Source organism: Haliotis rufescens, unplaced genomic scaffold, assembly GCF_023055435.1.
Source record: "Haliotis rufescens isolate VD_foot unplaced genomic scaffold, xgHalRufe1.0.p SCAF_7, whole genome shotgun sequence".
NCBI classification, from domain to species: domain Eukaryota; kingdom Metazoa; phylum Mollusca; class Gastropoda; order Lepetellida; family Haliotidae; genus Haliotis; species Haliotis rufescens.
Genome location: NW_025964361.1, coordinates 17,351,434 through 17,374,469, shown reverse-complemented (window position 1 = coordinate 17,374,469; position 23,036 = coordinate 17,351,434). Strand labels below are relative to the sequence as shown.

Genomic DNA, 23,036 nt, shown 5'->3' with positions numbered 1-23,036 from the left:
CCCCCCACACACACACACACATCAGCCCCCCTGACCCCCCCACTTAGACCCCCCTACATCAGCCCCGACTCTTCTCCCACACACACACACACACACACACACACTAAGGACAATTCATTAATGTTGTTTTACGTATATACTTTTTATCGTATAGAAACACATGACGCATGCGACCCATAACGTGGCCAAGAGGGAATATTGCTGTACCGCGAGAAAGCGATAGAGCGAGAAAGCTCCATAGACATGGCATGATATAACTGTAATACTGTCAAAGGCAGCGTTAAACCCAACTCACTTACTCACTCACATAGAGGGGTCTTTTTCTTGCATGAAGATCAAGGAGTCACAATTTGCACTCAATGTTGTTGTCCTGAACATTTTTGCCAAAATATCTATTGTTTTCTTTTTCCTAGAACCTTTTGCCCCAATGTTTCTCTAATGCATATAATTGTACCAAAAAAAGGTTGAAGTGTTGTCAACTAGTAACTTCCAGTGAGCCCCAGAGCATTGTGGCTCTATTTTTTGTAAGATTCAACCATGATGTCTATGTTTTCCAAATGATTATAACTTCAGGAATCAGCAGGAGAGTCAAGTTTAAGTTGCAGAGCTTGAAGGATGATTTGTTTGTGATTGACCCTGTGAGTGGCATCATCAGTGTCAAAAACCCATTGGACCGAGAACAGCAACCCGAGTATAACATAACAGTCATCGCATACAACCCGGTCAGTTCATACATTTTCTGTAAAGTTATACACAACTAACAGTTTGGCTCATATTTTGGTTATGACTTTTCATCTTCACATACCTGGTTTTGTTCATTTTGGACTCAACCCCATGACCTTGTGTCAAGTGTATTAATTTTAGATGGATGATGCTTAGATACGTCTACATATGCTGATTGTAATCTCAAGCCAAAATGAAAGGTCCCCTTTCTCATTACTCACATGACATTGTATTTAAGCCGTACGTTATAAGAAGGCGGGTCTCCATCACAGGAATAATGGCTCAACAACTATCATATGTCGTGATTGAGACCAAGTTTGCTTTGAAGATCATTCACTCATGAAATGAATTGTTTTATTCAGGGAGAATTGTTGGTTTGGCATAAAGGCTTCATTAGTGATCACCATAGTTTAGAAGGAATTATCTGTTTTCGCAGATGATATTGAGGTGTGACACAAAATGTGTGTGTATCCCATATCTTGAACATGTATTTACTTCTTGAAACTATATTGGAATGAGATGAAACTATATGTACATGTCCAGTCAGTTCACAGCTGAGATTGAAGGTCAGGGTTATTATTCCCAGTCACAAGGTGGAAGGGGGATATAGGAATGGGTGCCATCCGTCAGTCCTTCCGTCCGTCCGTCCGTCACATTTCGTTTCTGGAGCAGATCTTGAAAACCGTACCATATTTCTTCACCAAACTTGGCACATAGATAGGTCTGGTGGTGAACTGGTGCCTTTTGATAGTTTGGGATTTTAAATAATATTATTTTTCGAGTTTCCATGGCAACGACTTTGATTTAGACTGAAAATGGCTGTAGTCCTTGTTTCCGGAGCAGATCTTGAAAACCGTACCATATTTCTTCACCAAACTTGGCACATAATGTCATCTCGCAGTATTGAATACATTTCCATTCTTGTTGGTAAGTTCTGTATTGCTTGAGTGTATGTTCCTCCAAAAGTGTCATGGACACGGTTGTTGCATTAACCGACTAACTTCATGCAGAAACGCAACTCATTACAAAAGCAACAGTATAACTGATCTTAAACCTACTCAACTGTATAAACACTGCCTCCTATCCTGTATATATTCTTGTCAACCATACTCTGTACTTCACTTGCTTGATAACGGTGTTAGAACCTACACCGAAACCATCGCTCCTAATTGTAATAAGGAAGTTGTTTGTCCATATGTCTCATCCTTACTTATTACAAATACAGTTACATATTCTATCATAAACTGCAGATGGCAAAACAACACCAGTAATAACTTTTTTACTGCTGCAATTAGGCCATTTACATAAAGGCCCAGTGAACATAGTTCACAGGAGCTAATGCATTGCACACAACCGGACATGTAATATTGGTGGGGGATATGAGTATTTCATGCATGTTAAAATGGTAGTGCTCATAACTATATTTTAAAAAAGGTAGCTACAGTTATGTCTCCGAAACCAGAAGCATTGTTATTGAACTGGAAGTGGTTATAACTTTGTTGTTTAGGTAGCTAGAAGCATAAGGACTATCTTTGAAAGTTGATTCAAAATGGTTCGTGGGACATGTTTCTGATTGGGAAGGTTATATGGCATTCAGGAAAAGCTTGGGATGGGGCTGCATTTGTATCTGTATGTAAATTGTAATGCAAAGCACCTTTGTAGTTAAATGTTGTATGCAGAAAAACATATGTTACATTTTGTTCCCCACTTGACCTTAATGTAAAACTGGCTGCCATATGGTTATCATGTTGATTATCTAATACCTGGTGATGTCTTTCCTGTTTCAGTTGGTATATATCGGTCATTTGTATAGTTACTGATATAGTCCTCAATAGGAGTGACATCGAACCAAATGTGCATAGAAATGAAAGAGGCATGAGTCAAGATGCACTAGCTTTATATTTTCACAAACCTAAAGTGACCTAAAGGTTGGAAGATATGCCCTATTAAATTTGTGTTGGAGACACTGAATCTTATGATTTGAAGTTGAACTGTATTGGGCATGTTTTTTCTCCTATTTGAAATAATGTCATTTGATCAGATGTTTATTTTGGTTTCTTATTAGCCAAGCTAAGCATAATTTAAGAAATGATGAAATGTTTAAAAATGTTTTAGAAAGTTATTAAATTAAATATTCTTTCAATACATACATGTTTGGCACTTAAAATAATTCTAAAAGAATAATTGAAATGAATATGTTGACAAGGCAAAAAAGGGGCTAAAAATGATGGACTAGGAATCATTTTGTAAGTATATAAAAACATAGTGATTTAAAAACTTATTTGCAGCTAAGGGCTCAGGGTAACACTAAGGTCAAAAACCTTGGACTCAATTTGGAAACACTGTTCATTTAAATTTGAAGAAAGACAATTTGAAAAGAACATCAAACAAAAGAAAAATATTTGGGGGAAAGATGTAGGCAAAAGCTACATTCATCTCAAATCGAACAAATCAAAATCTGTTCAAGAATTCTTTAGATGACCTTTATTAAACTTGGTTTAACATAAGATGCTGTGAGATGAATGTCATGCAGTCCTGGATGTCTGTGAAAGAGGAAATGATGATATGATTCTGAGGAAGTCAGGCAATACATAACTTATGATTTTAACATATTTTAACTTATAACTTTCTAAATGAGATAGCTGGTGCTAGTGACCATGTTGTATGATGGTGTTGCCAGGCAGCTCTACTATACTCATTTGAACATTTCAATCTTTACTGACTGAAAGACGATGAGATAATATTTGTTTCAGGGATTTCCTGATTTTTCCACCAGCATTGATTTGCATGTCTTGGTTGGAGATGAGAATGACAACCCACCCAAGTTTCATCTTACTAAATACACTGCTGCTATAAGAGAGGATGCTGATTTACAGACTGAGGTCATTCAGGTTCTCGCAACAAGTCAGGATATTGGCAAAAATGCAGAGATAAAATACACTCTCACAGGAGGCAACGAACAAGGAAAATTTGCAATTGATTCTGACAGAGGTATGTTATTATTTTTGTTTAGTAGCTCACCTGACTGAAAGTCCTGTAAGCTTATATGATTGGCTGCTTCCCTGCCTGTAAATGTCTTCAGAAACCCCTCCTGTTTTTGTTCCCACCAGTGATCATACCTCAGAGTCCAGTTTGCAATAGGGCAAAGTAGTTGCCATTTCTGTTAACTTTTTGTACAGATTGTAATGAAATTAGTTTAGTTTGTTGAGGGATACATCAAGTCTTGCAATATTTTAAATTCTGACCTAGTGTTGACTGTGTTCTTAAAGGGGCACTGATCTAACGCAATTCCCCGGGACTGGTTGTTGCCTTTGTTATTGTTTTTTCCCAGTGAGTACCCGGATGTATAGCAGAAATCTAGACTAGGTCGCGACCTCTGCTGCGCCATTCGTAAGCGCATTAGTCACTTTTATGGATACCGGTAGTAATAAGGGCGTATGGTCACATTGATCAACAAAATGAAATACAGTTTTTGAGAAAATAAGGAAATGTAGGTATCTTTGTGGGTAGCATCGGTAATGGTGACGAAGTTTTGATTAGTCACTTGCTTGGTAATTGTGCGATTTTCGTTTACACTATTTTGACTTGCAACACAAAGTAAATATTTCTCCTGAGCATTGCTTTTTTTTATAGTCTGTATATTTATTTACTGTCAAAATGTGTAACATATTTATTAAACGTATAAATATTCAGTTAAGTGACTGAAAAACATTTCCATCTGTATTATTATGATAACGAATTCCAAACATTTTGATGTTTAATGTCATCACCAAGAGACTGAAAATATTACGTTGAAAAGTACATTTCTATGTTGTTTGGCTTCTAATCCTACATAATAATCTGTTGTGATGTTTGTAGGCCCTTTTGATAGTCTTAATCAATCTGGACAGATTTTTTAGTCAAAATGACTGAAATATTTACACATTTTATAAATTGCCTGAGAGAATCACATTTTACAAATTGACGGTAATATATACATGCTTACAAAGGAAAAGACCTGTGAAAACAATGTCTATCGCGCATTGAAGAATTTCCAACCAAGACGTAGAGAAACAAGAACGAATCAGTTCAAATGAAGGAAAACAAAATGCAAATACCATAATTACAACCTACCAAATTTATGTGTATAAATTTTAGGCAGCTTCCTAGTTCGAGGAATGTATCCGTGAACATCCACACAAAGGAACAATATCCAACTCGTCTGAAGCTATACAAAGAAACTTATTCGATGTCACGTGTCTCTGTAACAATCAAATATTCTAAAAGATATATATCGTTTCGGGATATTATAACCCGTGTTCGTTTCTCAACTGATCACTTGGATTGTTTCAGGTGTTTCACATAGGTGTCAAGCCTCAAGGGTCGGCTGAGAAAGCCCACGTGACAACTATTTTCATAACGTCCACGGTTCCTAAAAAATCCATTGAGTGATAGATAACAATGATCAATCAATCAACGTATTATCAGTTAACCCTTTGAACAAAGTATGTTGTTTTTACATCGGCACTTCACGCCATGATATGAGTGTATTCCCTTTGTTTTAGTAAACCTAGACATGTAAACACTCACTTTTGACATATCCACTGTGCAAGATAACAGTGATTAATCAATCAACGTATTTTCTGTTAATCCTTTGATGACTAGGAATGATCATTGATTTACAAAAAAGTAAATCAACTGATCATTCATCTCTTGCTGGGCTGCCACATGCATATTACTTAACACACATTTCACCTCACTTGAAACCTGGATTTAGATTGAATAATTACCCCAGACACAATAAATGCCAAATGGGAACCTTTGTCAGGTAATCTATGTGGTGCTACCATTAATTGTACCTGTAATAAATTCATTAACTGAGCATCAAATGAATGACGACAAATACACAAGTGTAGGGTTATACGAGAAAACGTGGATGACAACAAGGGAGTAGAAATTGTATTATCGACGCAATCCGAAATCCGAAAATGCTTTCACTGCATGAATACTTTTTTAATATTAAACTATAACCATCTGGGGTATTTCCAAATGACGACATCCGATGAGCTCCGCCGTTCTTTTTGTCTGTTTGTTTAGGCTGAAGAAATTAATTAACATGCGCCCTTTGTCGAAATCTTTATAGATCACAGTTTACCAATCAGTGTTTATGCAAAAATGTGTAAAACAAAAATTGCCTCCAGCCTCCAAGTTTATTTAGCTGTCCTTGCAGACGGTAGCCCAGTCTCTGGTCACGCTCAGTTGCATTGCGTATCATCCGGGTACTCACGGGGGGGGAAAACAATAACAACGGGAACAACCAGTCCGGGGAATTGCGTTAGATCAGTGCCCCTTTAAGTTTTCAAAAGGCACATTTGCTTCTGTAAGTTCTTCTCTGAAATTACCTGACTGGGGGAGTTGAATTTTGGCATCATTTTATGTTCAAAATCTTTAGATTTTAATGTAAGTTTTTTGTCATATAAAATGTATGGAGAAAATATTTAAATTTCAATTCTGACAGTCGCTTTCATAAAGTGTCGGCCGGTGTTGATACAGTAAACTGTTGAGTACTTATCAATGTTAGCTACATTGCTTTGGCAATACTTTTCCATAGTACTGCGACAGTTTAATACAATAATGAAATTTAATTTGCTGATCTTAATTCGAACACCAGTGAGTTATCTCAAGTAGCCCATTTGAGCAAATTCATTTATCATTTCCATTATTTTTGTGGCAAACAAACAAACAAACAAAAACAAATCATTTCCTGTAGTTGCAGCTGCATCCCTTTCCAGATTGCTTGTGGAAACAATTGGTTCAGCCTGTGATGCACTGTTAGTCAAATAGGGCACATGAAATAAGAGCTATTTCTACATCATAAATTTTGCCCTTTGTGATTTCGGTTGGTCACATCTTCTGAGCTACAGTTTATGAAAGTCAAGAGAGCTTAAGTTGTGGCCTGTTTGTCCAGTGTCTGTCCATGTGTCCATGTGTTCTGCTTAGTCAGCTATGTGTCGTAAACATCTCTCCTGGAACTGGAAAGCGTTCCCCCCAAAGCAGTGCCAGTGTGAATTAGTAATTACAGCCCCTCCTCTTCCCCATTTCAGGAATGATTCTTGTTGCTGAACCTCTGGATCACGAGCTGTCTAAGGAGTATTTCTTGACTATAACAGCTACTGACAAAGGAGAGACTCCTCTGAGTTGCAGTACAATCGTCAATATCAACATTACTGATGTTAATGACAATGCTCCACAGTTTGGTCAGAGTTCCTACTCTACATCAGTGAAGGAAGATGCACGTAAAGGAACAGAGGTCATCAGAGTTAGTACTAATGTTGTTCAATTCTTTGATCAATACAAGTTCATTTTGTTTGCGTATTGTTTCCCTTTTTAGCTCATGTGACTGAAAGTCATGTGAGCTTATGTCATGGTCTGCTTTTCAGGTGTTGTCATCATCAGCATCTGAAAACATCATCTCAGAAACCACTGGACCAAAAGAGCTAGAATTTTACATGCTTGTTCCGACCAATCATGACATCTGAATTGGTTGAAGAGGTTTGAATGTTAGTATGGACATCAAGGTAGCCATACTGGTAATTGCCTTTGTTATTGTTTTTTCCCGTGAGTACCCGGATGATATAGCAGAAACCTAGACTAGTTTGCGACCTGTGCTGCGCAATTCGTAAGCGCATTTGTCACTTTTATTGATAGTATAAGGGCGTATGGTCACATCTATCAACAAAATGAAATACAGTTTTGGAAATAATAAGGAAATGTAGGTATCTTTGTGGGTAGCATCGGTAATGGTGACGAAGTTTTGATTAGTCACTTGCTTGGTAATTGTGCGATTTTCGTTTACACTATTTTGACTTGCAACACAAAGTAAATATTTCTCCTGAGCATTGCTAATTTCATTGTGTTTAAATTATTATCCCCCGCCGCGCGAAAGCGCGAAGCGGGGGATATAGTATTCACGACCGTCCGTACGTACGTCCGTACGTCCGTACGTCCGTACGTCCCACCTGTTTGTTGCCGCGATATCTCAAGAACTAAACACTGGATTGTCTTCATATTTGGAACTATGGTGTATATACAGACTCCGCAGACACCAGTCGGTTTTGGTGACCTTGATCCCATTTTCAAGGTCACAGCAGACAAATCTGCTTTTAGAGTTGGAAAACGGTGTTGCCGCGATATCTCAAGAACTAAACACTGGATTGTCTTCATATTTGGAACTATGGTGTATATACAGACTCCGCAGACACCAGTCGGTTTTGGTGACCTTGATCCCATTTTCAAGGTCACAGCAGACAAATCTGCTTTTAGAGTTGGAAAACGGTGTTGCCGCGATATCTCAAGAACTAAACACTGGATTGTCTTCATATTTGGAACTATGGTGTATATACAGACTCCGCAGACACCAGTCGGTTTTGGTGACCTTGATCCCATTTTCAAGGTCACAGCAGGCAAATCTGCTTTTGGAGTTGGAAAACGGTGTTGCCGCGATATCTCAAGAACTAAACACTGGATTGTCTTCATATTTGGAACTATGGTGTATATACAGACTCCGCAGACACCAGTCGGTTTTGGTGACCTTGATCCCATTTTCAAGGTCACAGCAGACAGATCTGCTTTTAGAGTTGGAAAACGGTGTTGCCGCGATATCTCAAGAACTAAACACTGGATTGTCTTCATATTTGGAACTATAGTGTATATACAGACACCGCAGACACCAGTCGGTTTTGGTGACCTTGATCCCATTTTCAAGGTCACAGCAGACAGATCTGCTTTTAGAGTTGGAAAACGGTGTTGCCGCGATATCTCAAGAACTAAACACTGGATTGTCTTCATATTTGGAACTATAGTGTATATACAGACACCGCATACACCTGTCAGATTTGGTGACCTTGACCCCATTTTCAAGGTCACAGCAGGCAAATCTGTTTTTGGAGTTGGAAAACGGTGTTGCCACAATATCTCAAGAACTAATTGCTGGATTGTCTTCATATTTGGTACTATGGTGTACAGGCGGGGGATATTTCGTCACTCTGTGACAAATACTTGTTTACAGTCAAAATGTGCAAAATTTTCACTTAGGAAATTTATTAAACGCCTGAATATTTAGTTATTTTACAAATTGACTGAAAAATATGTCCATCTGTATTATTATGATAACAAATTCCAAAGAATTCCAAAAAGTACATTTCTATGTTGTTTGGCTTCTAATCCTACATAATAATCTATTGAGATTTTTATAGGCCCTTTTGATCGTCTTAATCAATTTAAGTCAATCTGTTAAAGAAATGGACAGATTTTTCAGTCAAAATGACTGAAATATTTACACATTTCATAAATTGCCTGAGAGAATCACATTTTACAAACTGACTGTAATATATGTACATGCTTACAAAGGAAAAGACTTGTGAAAACAAGGTCTATCGTGCATCGAAGAATTTCACAACCAAGACGTAGAGGAACAGGAATGAGTCTGTCCAATGCTACAGCAAATGAAGGAAAACATAATGCAAATATCATAATTATACAACCTACCAAATTTACGTGTATAATTTTAGGCAGCTTCCTTGTTCGAGGAATGTATCCGTGAATATCCACACAAAGGAACAATATCCCACACGTCTGCAGATGTACAAAGAAACTTATTCGATGTCACATGTCTCTGTAACAATCAAATATTTTTTAAAATATATATCCTTTCGGGATACATAAGCCTGCGCGACAACTATTTTCATAACGTCCACGGTTCCTAAAAAAATCCATTGAGTTAGATAACAATGAGCAATCAATAAACACATTGGTTAACCCTTTGAACAAAGTATGTTGTTTTTTCATCGGCACTTCACACCATGATATGAGTGTATTCCCTTTGTTTTAGTAAACCAAGACATGTAAACACTCGCTTTTGACATATCCACTGTGCAAGATAACAGTGATTAATCAATCAATGTATTTTCTGTTAATCCTTTGATGACTAGGAATGATCATTGATTTACAAAAAAGTAAATCAACTGATCATTCATCTCTTGCTGGGCTGCCACGTGCATATTACTTAACACACATTTCACCTCACTTGAAACCTGGATTTAGTTTGAATAATTACCCCAGACACAATAAATGCCAAATGGGAACCTTTGTCAGGTATTCTGAGCGGTGCTACCACTAATTATACCCCCGACAAAATGTCGGGGGTATATAGTTATACCAAGGTTCCGTCCGTCCGTCCGAAAACTTTGTCCCGCGATTTCTCTTAAACTATTCAGTGGATTCATCTCAAACTTAGTACATATAATCTGTGTCATATGGAGGGGTGCAGTCAAAAGAAAATATTGTTTTTATTAATTTTCCATTTTTTAATGAACTTTTCAAACCCTAACATCCGTCTGAAAACTTTGTCCGTGCGATTTCTCTTAAACTATTCAGTGGATTCATCTCAAACTAAGTACATATAATCTGTGTCATATGAAGGGGTGCAGTCAAAAGAAAAAAAAAAGTTTTTATTAATTTTCCATTTTAAAAAAAAAAATTCAAACCCTAACGTCCTTCCGAAAACTCTCAGATATTGGAGTCTAGGGGGAACCCTTCCTAACCCTATCCTAGCTATTTAATTTGTAACTACACACTAGGCGGGTCGGGGGTATTAGTGAGCCACGCTCACTTTTGCACTTGTTATACCTGTAATAATTTCATTAACTGAATTCATCAAATGAATGACGACAAATACACACAAGTGTAGGGTTATACCAGAAAACTAGGATGACAACAAGGGAGTAGTAATTGTATTATCGATGAATTCCGAAATCCGAAAATGCTTTCACTGCATGGACACTCTTTTATTATTAAACTGTAACAATTATATAACTATTTCCAAATGACGACATCCGATGTGCTTCTTTTTGTCTGTTTGTTAAGGCTGAAGAAATTAGTTAACATGCGCCCTTTGTCGAAATCTTTATAGCTGACGGTTAACCAACCAGTGTTCAAAAATGAGTAAAACAAATATTGCCAAGTTTATTCAGCTGTCCTTGCAGACGGTAGCCCAGTCTCTTGTCATGCTCAGTTGCGTTGCGTATCATCCTGGTACTGGGAAAAAACAATAACAAAGGCAACTACTAGTCTCGGGGAATTGCTTTAGATCAGCAAAAAGTTATTGATAGCCATTACTCAAGTCGTTTTTTTTTTAAAATGAAATGGAATTTGGTGTGTGTGTTGCTAGCTGTGGGACTCAACAGACGTGTGCAGTGTATCATGATATTTACATTGTTTGTTGATCTTTGTCCTTTCTCTCAAAATGCATTTAATTTTTTGAAGTACCTTACCCCTTATGACATCATAGCCATTAATTCTGTTTTGGCTGTAAAAAATCTTCAGATTTTACAACAGATATCGTCTTCTCCGACAGTTATCTGATGAGTATTGCATGGGAAGCAATATCAAAACTGAGCTACTGTTCTAGACCAGGTGGGAATATGTCACCTCATTTCTGTGTGTGCTTTGGTCAACAGAGAAACATTTTCCCAGTTTTTCCTAGTACTTTATTTTCTTATCTTGACACTGATATTATATTTTAAGGGTGGTTTTTTTACCATTCTATGAGTTCTATGAGTCATCTTGCAACATTATTCATGCAAGAAGAGTTTGTGTTTAAGTTTTTTGTGTGAATTGTGGAACTCATCAGATTCCTATGGACCCTGATAGTGCCGATACTATATGTTTCAAGTGCAGGGATATCCTGGTCACTATGGTTTCTCTTACTGGGAAGGAGTTTGGTGGATTATTGAAGGCCTGGAAACCCACTAGCCCAGGGTATTCTAATTCTAGAGTAAGACTGAGGAGGACAAGATAAAGTACCCAATTTAAAGCTGGTGATTGGAGCATGGTGTCCTTGAGAACCAGGAGCTGCAGGTCCACTGGGACTCAGATATAGGCAGTACTCTATACCAAAATTGAACAAAGTTGTGAATGGACCAGAGCACATAAATACTACTACTATTTGGTAGCCTCTTAGGGCCTCACAAAGCACAGGAAATGTTCGTTCTTATCCTGTAAGTCAACATGTGCCTAGGATACCACCAAGGCAACAGTAGCACGATGGCTCTAGACCACAATTACAAACAGTTATCAGCTGTCAACTGTCCATGCCTACACTTGTTAATTGCAGAGCTCACAAGATTTAAACCTTACCTGAAGGTCTTCAGCAACCCATTCTTGTTGTAAGAGGCGTCTAACGGGATTGAGTGCTCAGGTTTGCTGGTTTATGCATGTAATCGTATCCCAATTACGTGAATCTATGCTCATGATGTCAATCACTGGATTTCTGGTCCAGACTCGATTAACTACAGACCGCCGTCATATTGCTGGAATATTGCTGTGTGTGTCGTTAATTAACAAACAAGCAAACATGTCTGGAAGTCTCTATGAGTTGTCAGAACGTAATGTTCATGAAGTGATGTAGGAATCAGTAATCAACACAGCGTTAGAAATTGGCGCTAGTCCTGTACTTCTTGCCAAACTGGCCAATGGGTAAGGTATTCCGAGGACTAGTAGAAATTTGCCATTTTTCATGGTTTTGCCATATGTTATCTTTTTTAGGACTTGTGGACTAAAATGTTAGTTTATACCTCTGATACGTGTCATGATGGTATATCAAGGAAGTGCATCAGAATTACTTGTGTGTCATCTACATGGGAGTATCGTTAAAATGTATTAAATGTGTAAATCTCGTCAGTACATGGGAGTGTGTGTTTTCATCCCTCGTGGAGTACTTCAGAGCTGCTTTATCAACCAGAAGTGGCATCATTACAGGAAGTGATATGAACTGGAAGTGATATGAACCAAATATGAGATCACTATCATAATTAGAAGTGTCGTGGTACAACGGGAGTGACATTAAAACCGGAATTAATGTGATCTAGATAGGAAGTGACATAATCCAGATGGTGAGTGACGTATAAAGTTGGATGTGATGTCAAAGATAACAGTTGGTTGGTTGGTAGGTTGTTTAACACTGCACTCAGCAATATTCCAGCTATATGACGGCGGTCTGTAAATAATCAAGTCTGGACCAGAAAATCCAGTGATTGATATCATGATCATCGATCCACGCAATTGAAATACGATGACATGCATCAACCAAGTCAGTGGCCTGACCACCTGATCCTGTTAGTCGCCTCTTACAACAAGCATAGTCGCCTCTTACTACAAGCATAGTCGCCTTTCACGTCAAACATGGGTAGCTGAAGACCAAAGATAACAGAAGTGATGTCAGGATGATGCAGGTGTCACAAGTTTTCTGAAAATTCAGTATTGTGCATTTTGCTTACTATTTCTTCATGTTACCTATTCACTGATGTCAGCTATCGGGGATTACTAGATGCCAGGTCCCACCATTCCCTCTGGGGTATTCTGGCTATGATAATAATATGATAATGATAATAGAAGTAAGGCATTCGAAAGAATTATCAAACAATAGTTATCATTGTGAATAATTCTGAGAATACTACCTCTAATACATCAGCATTAATCCCTCCCACCTGCTCATGTATCAGTCATCTACGATCTTGATTGTTGGTAAGAAGTGACGTGTCCCTGCCTTATGCTGGTACAGTAGGTCAGTTTTGGTACCATTTCCCGCTCAAATACTCCTTAGATAACTGGCAGTGAAGAGGACATCAGTTGAAAAATCTAAACATTTTTAAGGTGTGAAAACAGCCAAAACAAAATTTGAGGCTATGATGTAAAAAAAGGTAGTATTCTTAGAAATATTCAGAATGAGAATAACTATTGTTTCATTTTCTTCCTCAGAAACCACTGAAACTGAAACTACATGTGCTTTTTGCCCAGTAATGATGACACCTGAATTGTTCAAGATTTTCGAATCCCGCTTTTCAATATGGCTGCCATTTTGAACTTTGACCTTGTTTTAACCATGCTCTCAGATTTTATAAAAATCAATATTTGCTTCTATAAATGTCTCCTGAAATTGCTGGAGTAAGGGAACCAAACGATGGCATGATTGCTTCTTATGATGGCAACTTATTTTGTTCATATCATTAGATTAGACATGTGAGCTTCAGTCCTGTGGTAATATTTTGCATGTTTTCATATGTCTGAAGCAACTATGTCTGAATTCTTGCTTTTTGTCATATTTACTGAATGGTCACTTTCCTGCAGGTACAAGCCACAGATGTAGACAGTCTATCAAATTCACAAATCCACTACTCACTTGTTAGTGGTGACATGGAGGGGAAATTTACCATCGGCAAGGATACAGGCGTCATAAGGATCAAAGAGACACTCGACAGAGAAATGGTAATATTTCTTCTTAAATTAATCGTACCAATTTCACATCACCTGGAAGTAGCAGAATGCTAAAGACAACATTTAAGTCAAAAACAATCTCATTGAAGTTGTGTTTCTTTCGCAGAACAAGTTATTTGTGAATAGACACAAATTCTGTGACACCATATGCATATATCTTATTATGCCTTCCTATTAGTTTAAGGTGAAACTGCTTTGTCATTGAAAGTAACTGGTATTTGGCTCCAGATTGACCACTATGCCCTGATTATTGAGGCTGAAGACTCTGGGGATCCCAAGTCTCGTTCTGCTACCACTGTTGTGTCTGTGTATGTCCTGGATACCAATGACAACCCACCTCGTTTTACTCAAGCAAACTATACAGCAAGAGTTCAGGTGGGTACCATTTCCTCTTTTCAACGTCTATTAGGACCAGTAGAAATTTTGAGGTAAATGCACACTTTCATATAACGAATACACTATACATAACCCAACCAAAATCAATCTTTGGGAAATGTATTTAGTTCACCTGGGCAAAGCCCATGTTAGCTTATGGCATGGCCTATTTGCCTGTTTATTCTGCTCACCATCACACCCCCAAATCATTGTGTATTCCCCCTAAACACATTGCAGTGGCTATGTTTATTGCAACTCTTCTTGTCCTACTTTATATCAAATTCTATCATGGTTGAGGTGAGATCAAAGCTGCCGCTCATCAGATGGTACTGTATGTTGTCACGTGAACCCACCACATAATGTTCCTATTTCTTAAGTCCACATTCATCTCAGTAAGGTCAAGGTTACCGAGTTTGAAATAAGTGTAAAAAAGCTTGTCTATGGTCTAGCTTGATTACATACAAATGGTATTTGATAAAACTTAGTACACATTATCTCTAAGGCCTGGTCTCGGTCTCATTCACATTTGCATTTACTTTGCGCTTTTAAGTTAATTCATGGATTCTCAAAAATTAACTCAATACCTGTGATGTGTCATGGTTGTGTCAAATGTCAAGGTCACTTTGAAGGTCATTCGTTCATGAAATGACTTGTGAATAGTTTCTTTAAGAAAGTATAGGCAGTGTGACATTAAGACTTCATATTTGTAGCATGCGAGATCACGACAAGTAATGTTCTTGCATGGGATGGGATAATGTTGAAGGTCAAGGTCCTTCAGTGTAATTGTGGCTTAAGTACATATCATTAAGGTAGCTGTAAGCATAGGACTTTCTCTTTCATGGTTGTACAGTTAATTGGACATACGTTTTCCCAAGCCAGACTTGCTTACAACTTTGTTAATGAGGTAGCAAGCTATTGATTTTTAAGTATGCACTGCATTGGAATGTGTGGGGTCAACTGTAGGCTTATTTGAGAAAACCAAAATGGGGTTAGACATATGCTTTGGGATATAGACCTTTTGGGGCATTTAGGCAAAGGTAGAGATAGGGCTTCTTCATGTAATGCAAACTCCTTTCTAGTTTTTTTTATGCAGTAATATATTGCATAGAATAAGAGTGATTTGTTTTCAAGTTGCATTCTTTTAACAGTTTGGTTCAATGAGTATTAATAGTTCAGTTGGGAGAATGTCATTAAGGTTTGTCATTAGGCTAGCCAGAGACAAGATACTATAGGGTTGTTTCCAAGGTTTTGAGATGTTTTATTGTTCATGGCAAAACTTTACCTCAATACACTACTTATGGGGGAAGAGGAATAAAGTATATATCCTTGCTAAGATGCCAAAATTAGGACTAGCTTTGTCTTTTATTGAAGATGGGTTAAAGATCAAATCTGTAATAAGCGATGCTGTACATTTAAAATCCTCAGAGAGGGCTGACAGGCTGTTCCACCTTGTTGCCAGCACCCTGGTAACTTAAGTGGTTAAATAAGTTGTTTTTTACAGTTTTGTCTATATCAATTTGGTTGTTTGATTACATGACTTACCGGTAGTAAGTGCCTGATGGAGCTGAGCTAGCACTTGTAAACTAGCTGATGTTCTGTTTCACTGGTTATTGTGAGTTGAAGTGTTCATTTTCTATAAAGTTGCAACTTATGTTTCCACCACTTCCGTCAGCAGATTGCAGCAACTCAATGACATGAAATGGAGTGCCTAACAAGTTGGTTACATGACATGGTACTGTAACCGTCAATTGCAACTGACATGAATAGACAGCATGGGACGTAAAATGAAACTACAGACATTCACTTTCACAATTATTGATGGGTCAGCTGCACTGTAATATTTAACACACTGAGTATTACTTGTGTGAAAATCCATGAATTAATGAAGCTGTTGATCCTCTGTGCATGCATGATTGATATGACTTCTTAAAATGCAGACCAGCACTGGTTTCTGGTTTGACACATTAAGATGTTTACGTGTAGGTTATAGTATATAACCAGGTGAGCTACAGTGCTTTGTATTATGCTGTTAGAAATACTGGTATAAGCACAGAATGCTATGATATGTGTCCTCATATGCTGTTGGATTTCAAGCACATGCTACAAGGATAATAAGAGATTGTAATTGTTATTCATTTTGTTTTCATCACCCCTTAAGGTCATACTTGTATTGTTCCATATTATCTGTTCGTAAACTAGAGCCTTTGTGATTGCTGTTAGAAGTGTCCAAGTGTAAGTTGTTTGTTTCCCCGAATGTCGGCCTATTTGTGATAGCAACTTTGAGGCTGCACTATTTTTGTAGGATGACAATTCTTTTGGATTCTAGTTATAATCAAACAAATCTTAACACATAAATCCTTATTCAATACAGCGATCTGATCTAATGAAAGTAAGTGAAGTACTTTTCAAGTTAATATTTAACTTATGATAATTTGTTGCATGTTGATTTTGTAGACGTTTCAGTTGCTATTTGATTTTAATAGCTTGATTCTTGTATGTGTCCTTGCAAGCAATACTCTTATTAAGGCCAGTTTTTGTAGTGAATTGTGAATCAAGGTTTATTGTCTTGAGTGCTCTGTCAGAAATGATTATTGCGTGTTCATCTTCACAGGTTAGTGTTCTGGGTGGATGCCATTTGTAGCCCCAAGGACATCATCTAACACATTGGATTGCATCATTACACTTATAACAGATATAAAGTCTACATGTGTTGTTGTCTTTCAATGTAGATGTGTTGCAATGTGTTTCTTGAAATAGATGTTGTTACATATAGTGTGATCATCATGTCATAAGATTAACTGGCACTTAATCTAGCTCTGTATGAGGAAGACTTGTCCTGGCATGATGCCCGTTGTCGTCAAATGTCACACATTATCTTTTCTTTCATGAAAATCAGATGCTTTTGCCATGTATTGAAACAGAATGGTGGAATAGTCACCATTTTATTGTTTGCACATACCTCTACAAATGTGATCTGTTCTCGGAACTCGTTGATGGCCTAAACGAAATAGCTGACAGTTGTGATTATGTTATCTACATATGCACGCTGACATGCTTGAAGTAGTCAACATGGCAAAAACATCAATAGAGCTTTAGTGCCATTGCTTTAGTTGAATTTTATATGAACATCAGTGAATGCATTTACATGGCCCGAATGATATTATGAGAGTTTTTATATTGTTCTGTAATAGTTTGCATGAGTATACCAGTAGCAGGATACAAAAGCTATTTTATTGTGTAGATGCACTCCTATTTCCCTGCATGTTTACGAACAGTGCATGATAAATCCCAGTTTTGTCACACTGCTATGTTATAGCTTATTCTGCTTAATGAAGTCAGTAGCGACGTTCTTATGTTTCTTCAGTAGTACAATGCTGAATGATTGATTTATTCTTTGAAATATATGTAAATATGTTCTTTGACAAGACTGATAAGTACTAGATAATAGCATTTCAATAGATGTTCATATTATACTTCTCGTTTACTCACAGTATTACTGCAAATATGTTTCAGGAAGGACGTCGAACTGGTGACAGCATACTGATGTTCATGGTAACAGATATTGATTTGGTAGAAAATGGGCCTCCTTTTGATTTCGATATCATCAGTGGAAACAGTAATAGGGAATTTCATATGAGTAATGATGGGGAGCTGAGCCTAGCTGGAAAACTAAACAAAGAGCTAAGAGACACATATGAACTGACAGTTCGCGTATATGACAGTGGAAGACCAAGTCAGTATGCTGATACTACAGCCACCATCTATGTGGTTGATGAAAGTATGCATGCCCCTGTCGTGCGGAATTTGTCCATTACTATCAGTTCATACAAGGATAAGTTTCCAGGAGGTGTCATTGGAAAAGTAGACTACAAAGATGATGATCCCTATGATACAGTTATCTTCCAGGTTGTTTCCAATAACCGTTATCTGTTTGATGTTGATCGCCACAACGGAAATGTTATTGCACTACTTGGACTCGATGCTGGCCACTATGAAATCAATATCAGTGTTAGTGATGGAAAGTTTACAAGTTTTTCTCAAGTCTCTGTTGATGTTGTATCAATATCTGAAGAAATGGTTGACAATGCAATTACTATCCAGTTTGCAAATATGATACCTGAACAATTCTTTGCTAACAGCAAGAAAGATTTTCAGGACACCCTTAAAAGAGAACTTGATGTCAGTGCACGAAATATCAAAATAATAAATGTTCAACCAGCAACAGGCCCAAGATTTCCTGGACGATGGAAGAGAGATACATCTAGTAATCTTGATGTTCTGTTTGCTGTGAGGAAATCTGGAGATCGTTTTTTCAAGAAAAACTCCCTCAGGAAGAAAGTGCTGCGCGCAGCACAACGCATTGAGTCAGCTGTTGGTGTGCAAGTTATCAAGGTGTTCAGTGATACTTGTGCAGATGTCACATGCACAGAGGGCACCTGTGTTGGCAGTGTTGTGTTTGACAACAGCAGGCTAACACCAGTCATTGTTGGTGGTGAGAGCTTTGTCTCTGCAAGACATTACTACAGTTACCAGTGTATCTGCCAAGGAGGTAAGTGTAATTCTAGAAATACTTCTCAAATAACTTAAAATTCATGGGTAAAGTAACCCTCTAACTAACTGTTATTTGGCTTATTTATGTCAATGTTTTTTTGACTGCAAAAATAACAAGACCCATGGTATTTTTAGTGATTGGTCAATCTTAAAAAGGGTGACTCATCAAACTGTTGCATACATAATAACTGATAAACTAACTGGTAAAGACCAAAAAGCTACACTGAGAATAATGTTGTTTTAATAAGCAGCCAGTTCATAAAGAAGATGTCAGAATAGTTTCTTCCAGGTATAGTAACTGTTTCCAATTTAACTCTTTTTCCATCTTTTGAGTCAGAATCACGTGGGTTGTTATAATACATTGAATATTTGTAACTGAATCATCAGTAATCACTGATGTGTGAACAGTTGATTGTTACTTTGTTTCACCATAATAATTAATATTAATCTTTTGTTATTAAAACATGCATCCCTTACAGAAAGTACAATTAAGGATTGACTGTATTTTTTTCGGTTCATTGAGGTATGAATCGAAAAACCGATGTGCAAACTTTTGTAAGAATCCGCTATGCGGATTCATACAGTTTGTCAATGCTTATAATTAAATTCGGCAACGAAAACATATAATAGTTTAACCAAAACAGTTGTTTATATAAAAAGCAGACAAAAATGACGAGATTGATAAACATTCACGGTGTAGGAATACATACTGTGGCGTAACATGAATCAGATGATTGTTTAATTTATGCACATAACTTGACACGCCCACACAGTCAGTAGCCAATCAATGGAGAGTATGATTAAGACAAAGTTCATGGGACCTGTCAATCAAGGAAACAGGCGAGAAGAACTGCAACAGACAGACTGTAACGAGCCGAAACAAATATGTCTGGGAGAAGGCAGCTGTTTCAAATGGCATAGTCAGTTACCGCCAGATTCGAACATTAGTTCCCTGAGAACGGGAAGACCCAGTTGGAAAAATGCTAGTTAGAAATGAAACCCGAAGAAATGAAAGTTGTGGCAGCGAGGCAAGCTGGACAAAAATAGGCGAGCGAGTCTGCACATTTGCTGTTTCAGTTGGCAATGACAAAGTCATCATATATTATTGATAACTTCTTTAATATACTATTATAGCTACATTTTGGTATATATCCAGATACTGTTGTCAAACAATTGTTTATTGTACCTTGAAGACAATATTGATGAGAATATTCAAGGTTATGATCATGTTGTTTCCTGTGTTCAGTTTTCAACATTCAGATTATGAATGGTTGATGTTGGTCAGATTCGGATATAGGTGATTTTGCGTTTGTTTGCCACAACGGGGCAAGTGTTATAGATTATGTTATTTGTTTGTCTTAATTGTTTTACCAATGTAGAGATTTTACTATTGCGAGTAGAGCAGAATCCTCACACTTACCTATTACTGTCACTTTGTGTGCAGCAAATGATGGGGAAAGATGTGTCCAAGATTTTATAATTCTTACGTATCCTCTCCCGCTATTACATCATTGCCATAAATCCTGTATTTTGGCTGCAGTAACACCAAACTAAGACTTTCAGTTTTTTCAGCTGGGGATCTCTTCACTGTCAACTATACAACATTGAATGTCCCGAAAATAGCACCGGCAGCTCATAGCTCTTACATGCATAAGGCGGGAAAATCTTCACTTCTTTCTGTGTTTGTTAGAGTCAACACGCCCTACAAAAGTAGACATGCTCTCTAGCACTTAGCTGTGGTCACATTCATTGCTCTACTTTCAGTATTTTGTTATACTATATTGGTATATTAGAATATATTGGTTACTGGGCTTGATCCAGGTGTGTATTGTATTGGTTGTGATTGTGTTTATTTACCCTAACGACCCTTCATGATGGCAGTACCCACATGGTGCAGACGTTTCAACACCATGATCCCCATACCGTTGCAACTATTACCTGAATCATGGATGCCGTTAGAAGAAGAGTCGCACGGACACCATGCGTTCTACTTAACCGTCCGGAGCCTGACTTTTATGATGAGACTTCCCCAGCAGCCTCCAACACTCGTTCAGAAACTCAACCACCACGGTAATTTGGTACTCCTTTATCCTTGTAGACCTACTGGATGCAATATATCAGTATATGCCTAATCTGACTCCCCACACAGATCAGTCCAGCCCATCGTTGATGCCAGAATATGTGGGCTGCCATGCCCCTGTGTCATCCCACATTCATCAGACACTCTGAGCAGAGCTATACACAGGGAATAGTGAACCGCACCTATGATAATCTCCACAGACTCAGGTATGATGACACGCTGCCTCTCCCCAACCTGAAGAAGTTATATCAGACCCACGACCACCAATACCGGAGACATGGGTACTGGATAAAGACTTCTTAAAGCTGGTCAAGAATCCAAGTACAAAGCTTCCTCTTCCCAGTGCCTATATAAATTGGTTCATAGCCGGTGTACGCCTCTTTGTTCCTCCCTCCTCCCAGAGTACAACAAGACTCTGGCAGACAACACTGTACCGATTCGCATTGATCAAGTGTGACTCATCCATAGCCTCAAACTTAAACCCCTTCTATCTCATACCCACTCTTTTAAAGGCTGTCACTTCAAAGGCATGCATGTCATCGATCTCCTACATCTCCATCAGGATAACCATTTTCTTTAAGGAATCATCGAAGAGATACAGGGACATCTCAAGAGATTACACCTTCCAAGAACCACCCTGTAAGAAGTACATCTTTATGAGCAAGGAATCTTTCCAGTCCTTCAAAAACTTGGACATTTCACAGCAGCAAACAACAGAAGGGATTCCATATCAGTCATCCATGGGGACCTGAAGCAACTGACCTATCTTACATCGGAGCACGCTTCCTTCTCCAGGAGGGTCTACTCTGTCCCCCAGAAGATGGTTTTACTGCTATGAGTCACACGATCACCGAGGCCTTGACCTTAACGATTCTCACGATCCGATGGTGGATGTTCCTCCTCGGACAGCTTACCTCACTTAAGGATCTGACCCACAAGCAATGTTTACGATTACGACGTGTACAGGCATGCATAAACGGTATCCAGGACCTCCCTCTAGACACCTTAATTCCCTTACTGATCACGTTCCACAATCACCTCCTGTGGTGGACTTGCCGAAATCATGTCATGACAGGCATTCCTATTATCCCTCGCCCACCAGAACATCGTCTGTTCACGAATGCCTGAGAGCTGGGGCGCCCATCTAGCAGACCTCCAGATACAGGGTCTATGGATGGAATCGGAACGGGCTCTCCAAATCAAATGCAGAGAGATGAGGGCAATATTCTATGCAATCCAACATTGGAAGGATCTCCTCACCAACTCCTCTGTTCTTCTTTCCATGGACAACACTGCAGTTGTGGCCTACATACAGAAGCAGGCCGGGACAAAGTCCACCTCTCTGATAATGGAGACCTCACGTTTGTTCAATTTGGCCGACTCATTACCTTACTGGATGGAAACGAGACATATACCAGGGAAACTAGACATCCTCGTGGATAGCCTGTCCAGACATGGCAGGGTCGTATCCACTGAATGGACCTCCCATCCGGACAGATTCTCCTGGATCACATCGACATAGGGAACCACCACCACCTGTGGACCGTCTTCCTCTCTTCTTTACAACAACAGATGGACAAAGTTCATCCAGTGGCGACGACGATTGGGATTAGGAAACATCACCGTCATCGTCACCGTCCCCATCCCCATCCCCATCCCCATCCCCATGGTTGCCATCTTCCTCCTACATCTCCATCAAAATAACCATTTTCTTTACGGAACCATCGAGGGATATTGGAACTGCTATTCATTCATTCCATTCTCCATCATGACGGTTTATTGATCGGCAGTCATCCTGTATTGGATCGGCTTATGAGTTAGTTTTTCCTAGAAGATGTCCATATTCCTCATACCTTCCCAAAATGGAACCTCTCAGTGGTAATCTCAGCGGTAATCTCGGCCCTCCTCATACCGCCTTACAAGTTTCTTGCTTCCGCTACATTACTCTAGAAATATCAGAAAGCAGAGTTCCTCTTATCCATGCCCATTGGGACAC

At 38.4% G+C, this 23,036-nt stretch overlaps 1 protein-coding gene across 5 annotated transcripts in view; it reads left to right on the top strand.

Annotated features, from left to right (window-relative positions):
• Window positions 1–23,036, top strand: part of LOC124151847 (protocadherin Fat 1-like) — a 243,775-nt gene that overhangs the window by 174,821 nt on the left and 45,918 nt on the right. For 3 of the 5 annotated variants that reach the window (XM_046524510.2, XM_046524508.2, XM_046524506.2), the window contains 7 exons: window positions 574–722; window positions 3,477–3,714; window positions 6,807–7,021; window positions 13,888–14,025; window positions 14,263–14,409; window positions 16,781–16,798; window positions 17,923–18,958. In XM_046524510.2, the coding sequence (XP_046380466.2) occupies window positions 574–722; window positions 3,477–3,714; window positions 6,807–7,021; window positions 13,888–14,025; window positions 14,263–14,409; window positions 16,781–16,798; window positions 17,923–18,958 (1,941 nt within the window). The remainder of the gene's footprint in view (window positions 1–573; window positions 723–3,476; window positions 3,715–6,806; window positions 7,022–13,887; window positions 14,026–14,262; window positions 14,410–16,780; window positions 16,799–17,922; window positions 18,959–23,036) is intronic. The other 2 variants (XM_046524511.2, XM_046524507.2) reach the window with 1 other exon arrangement.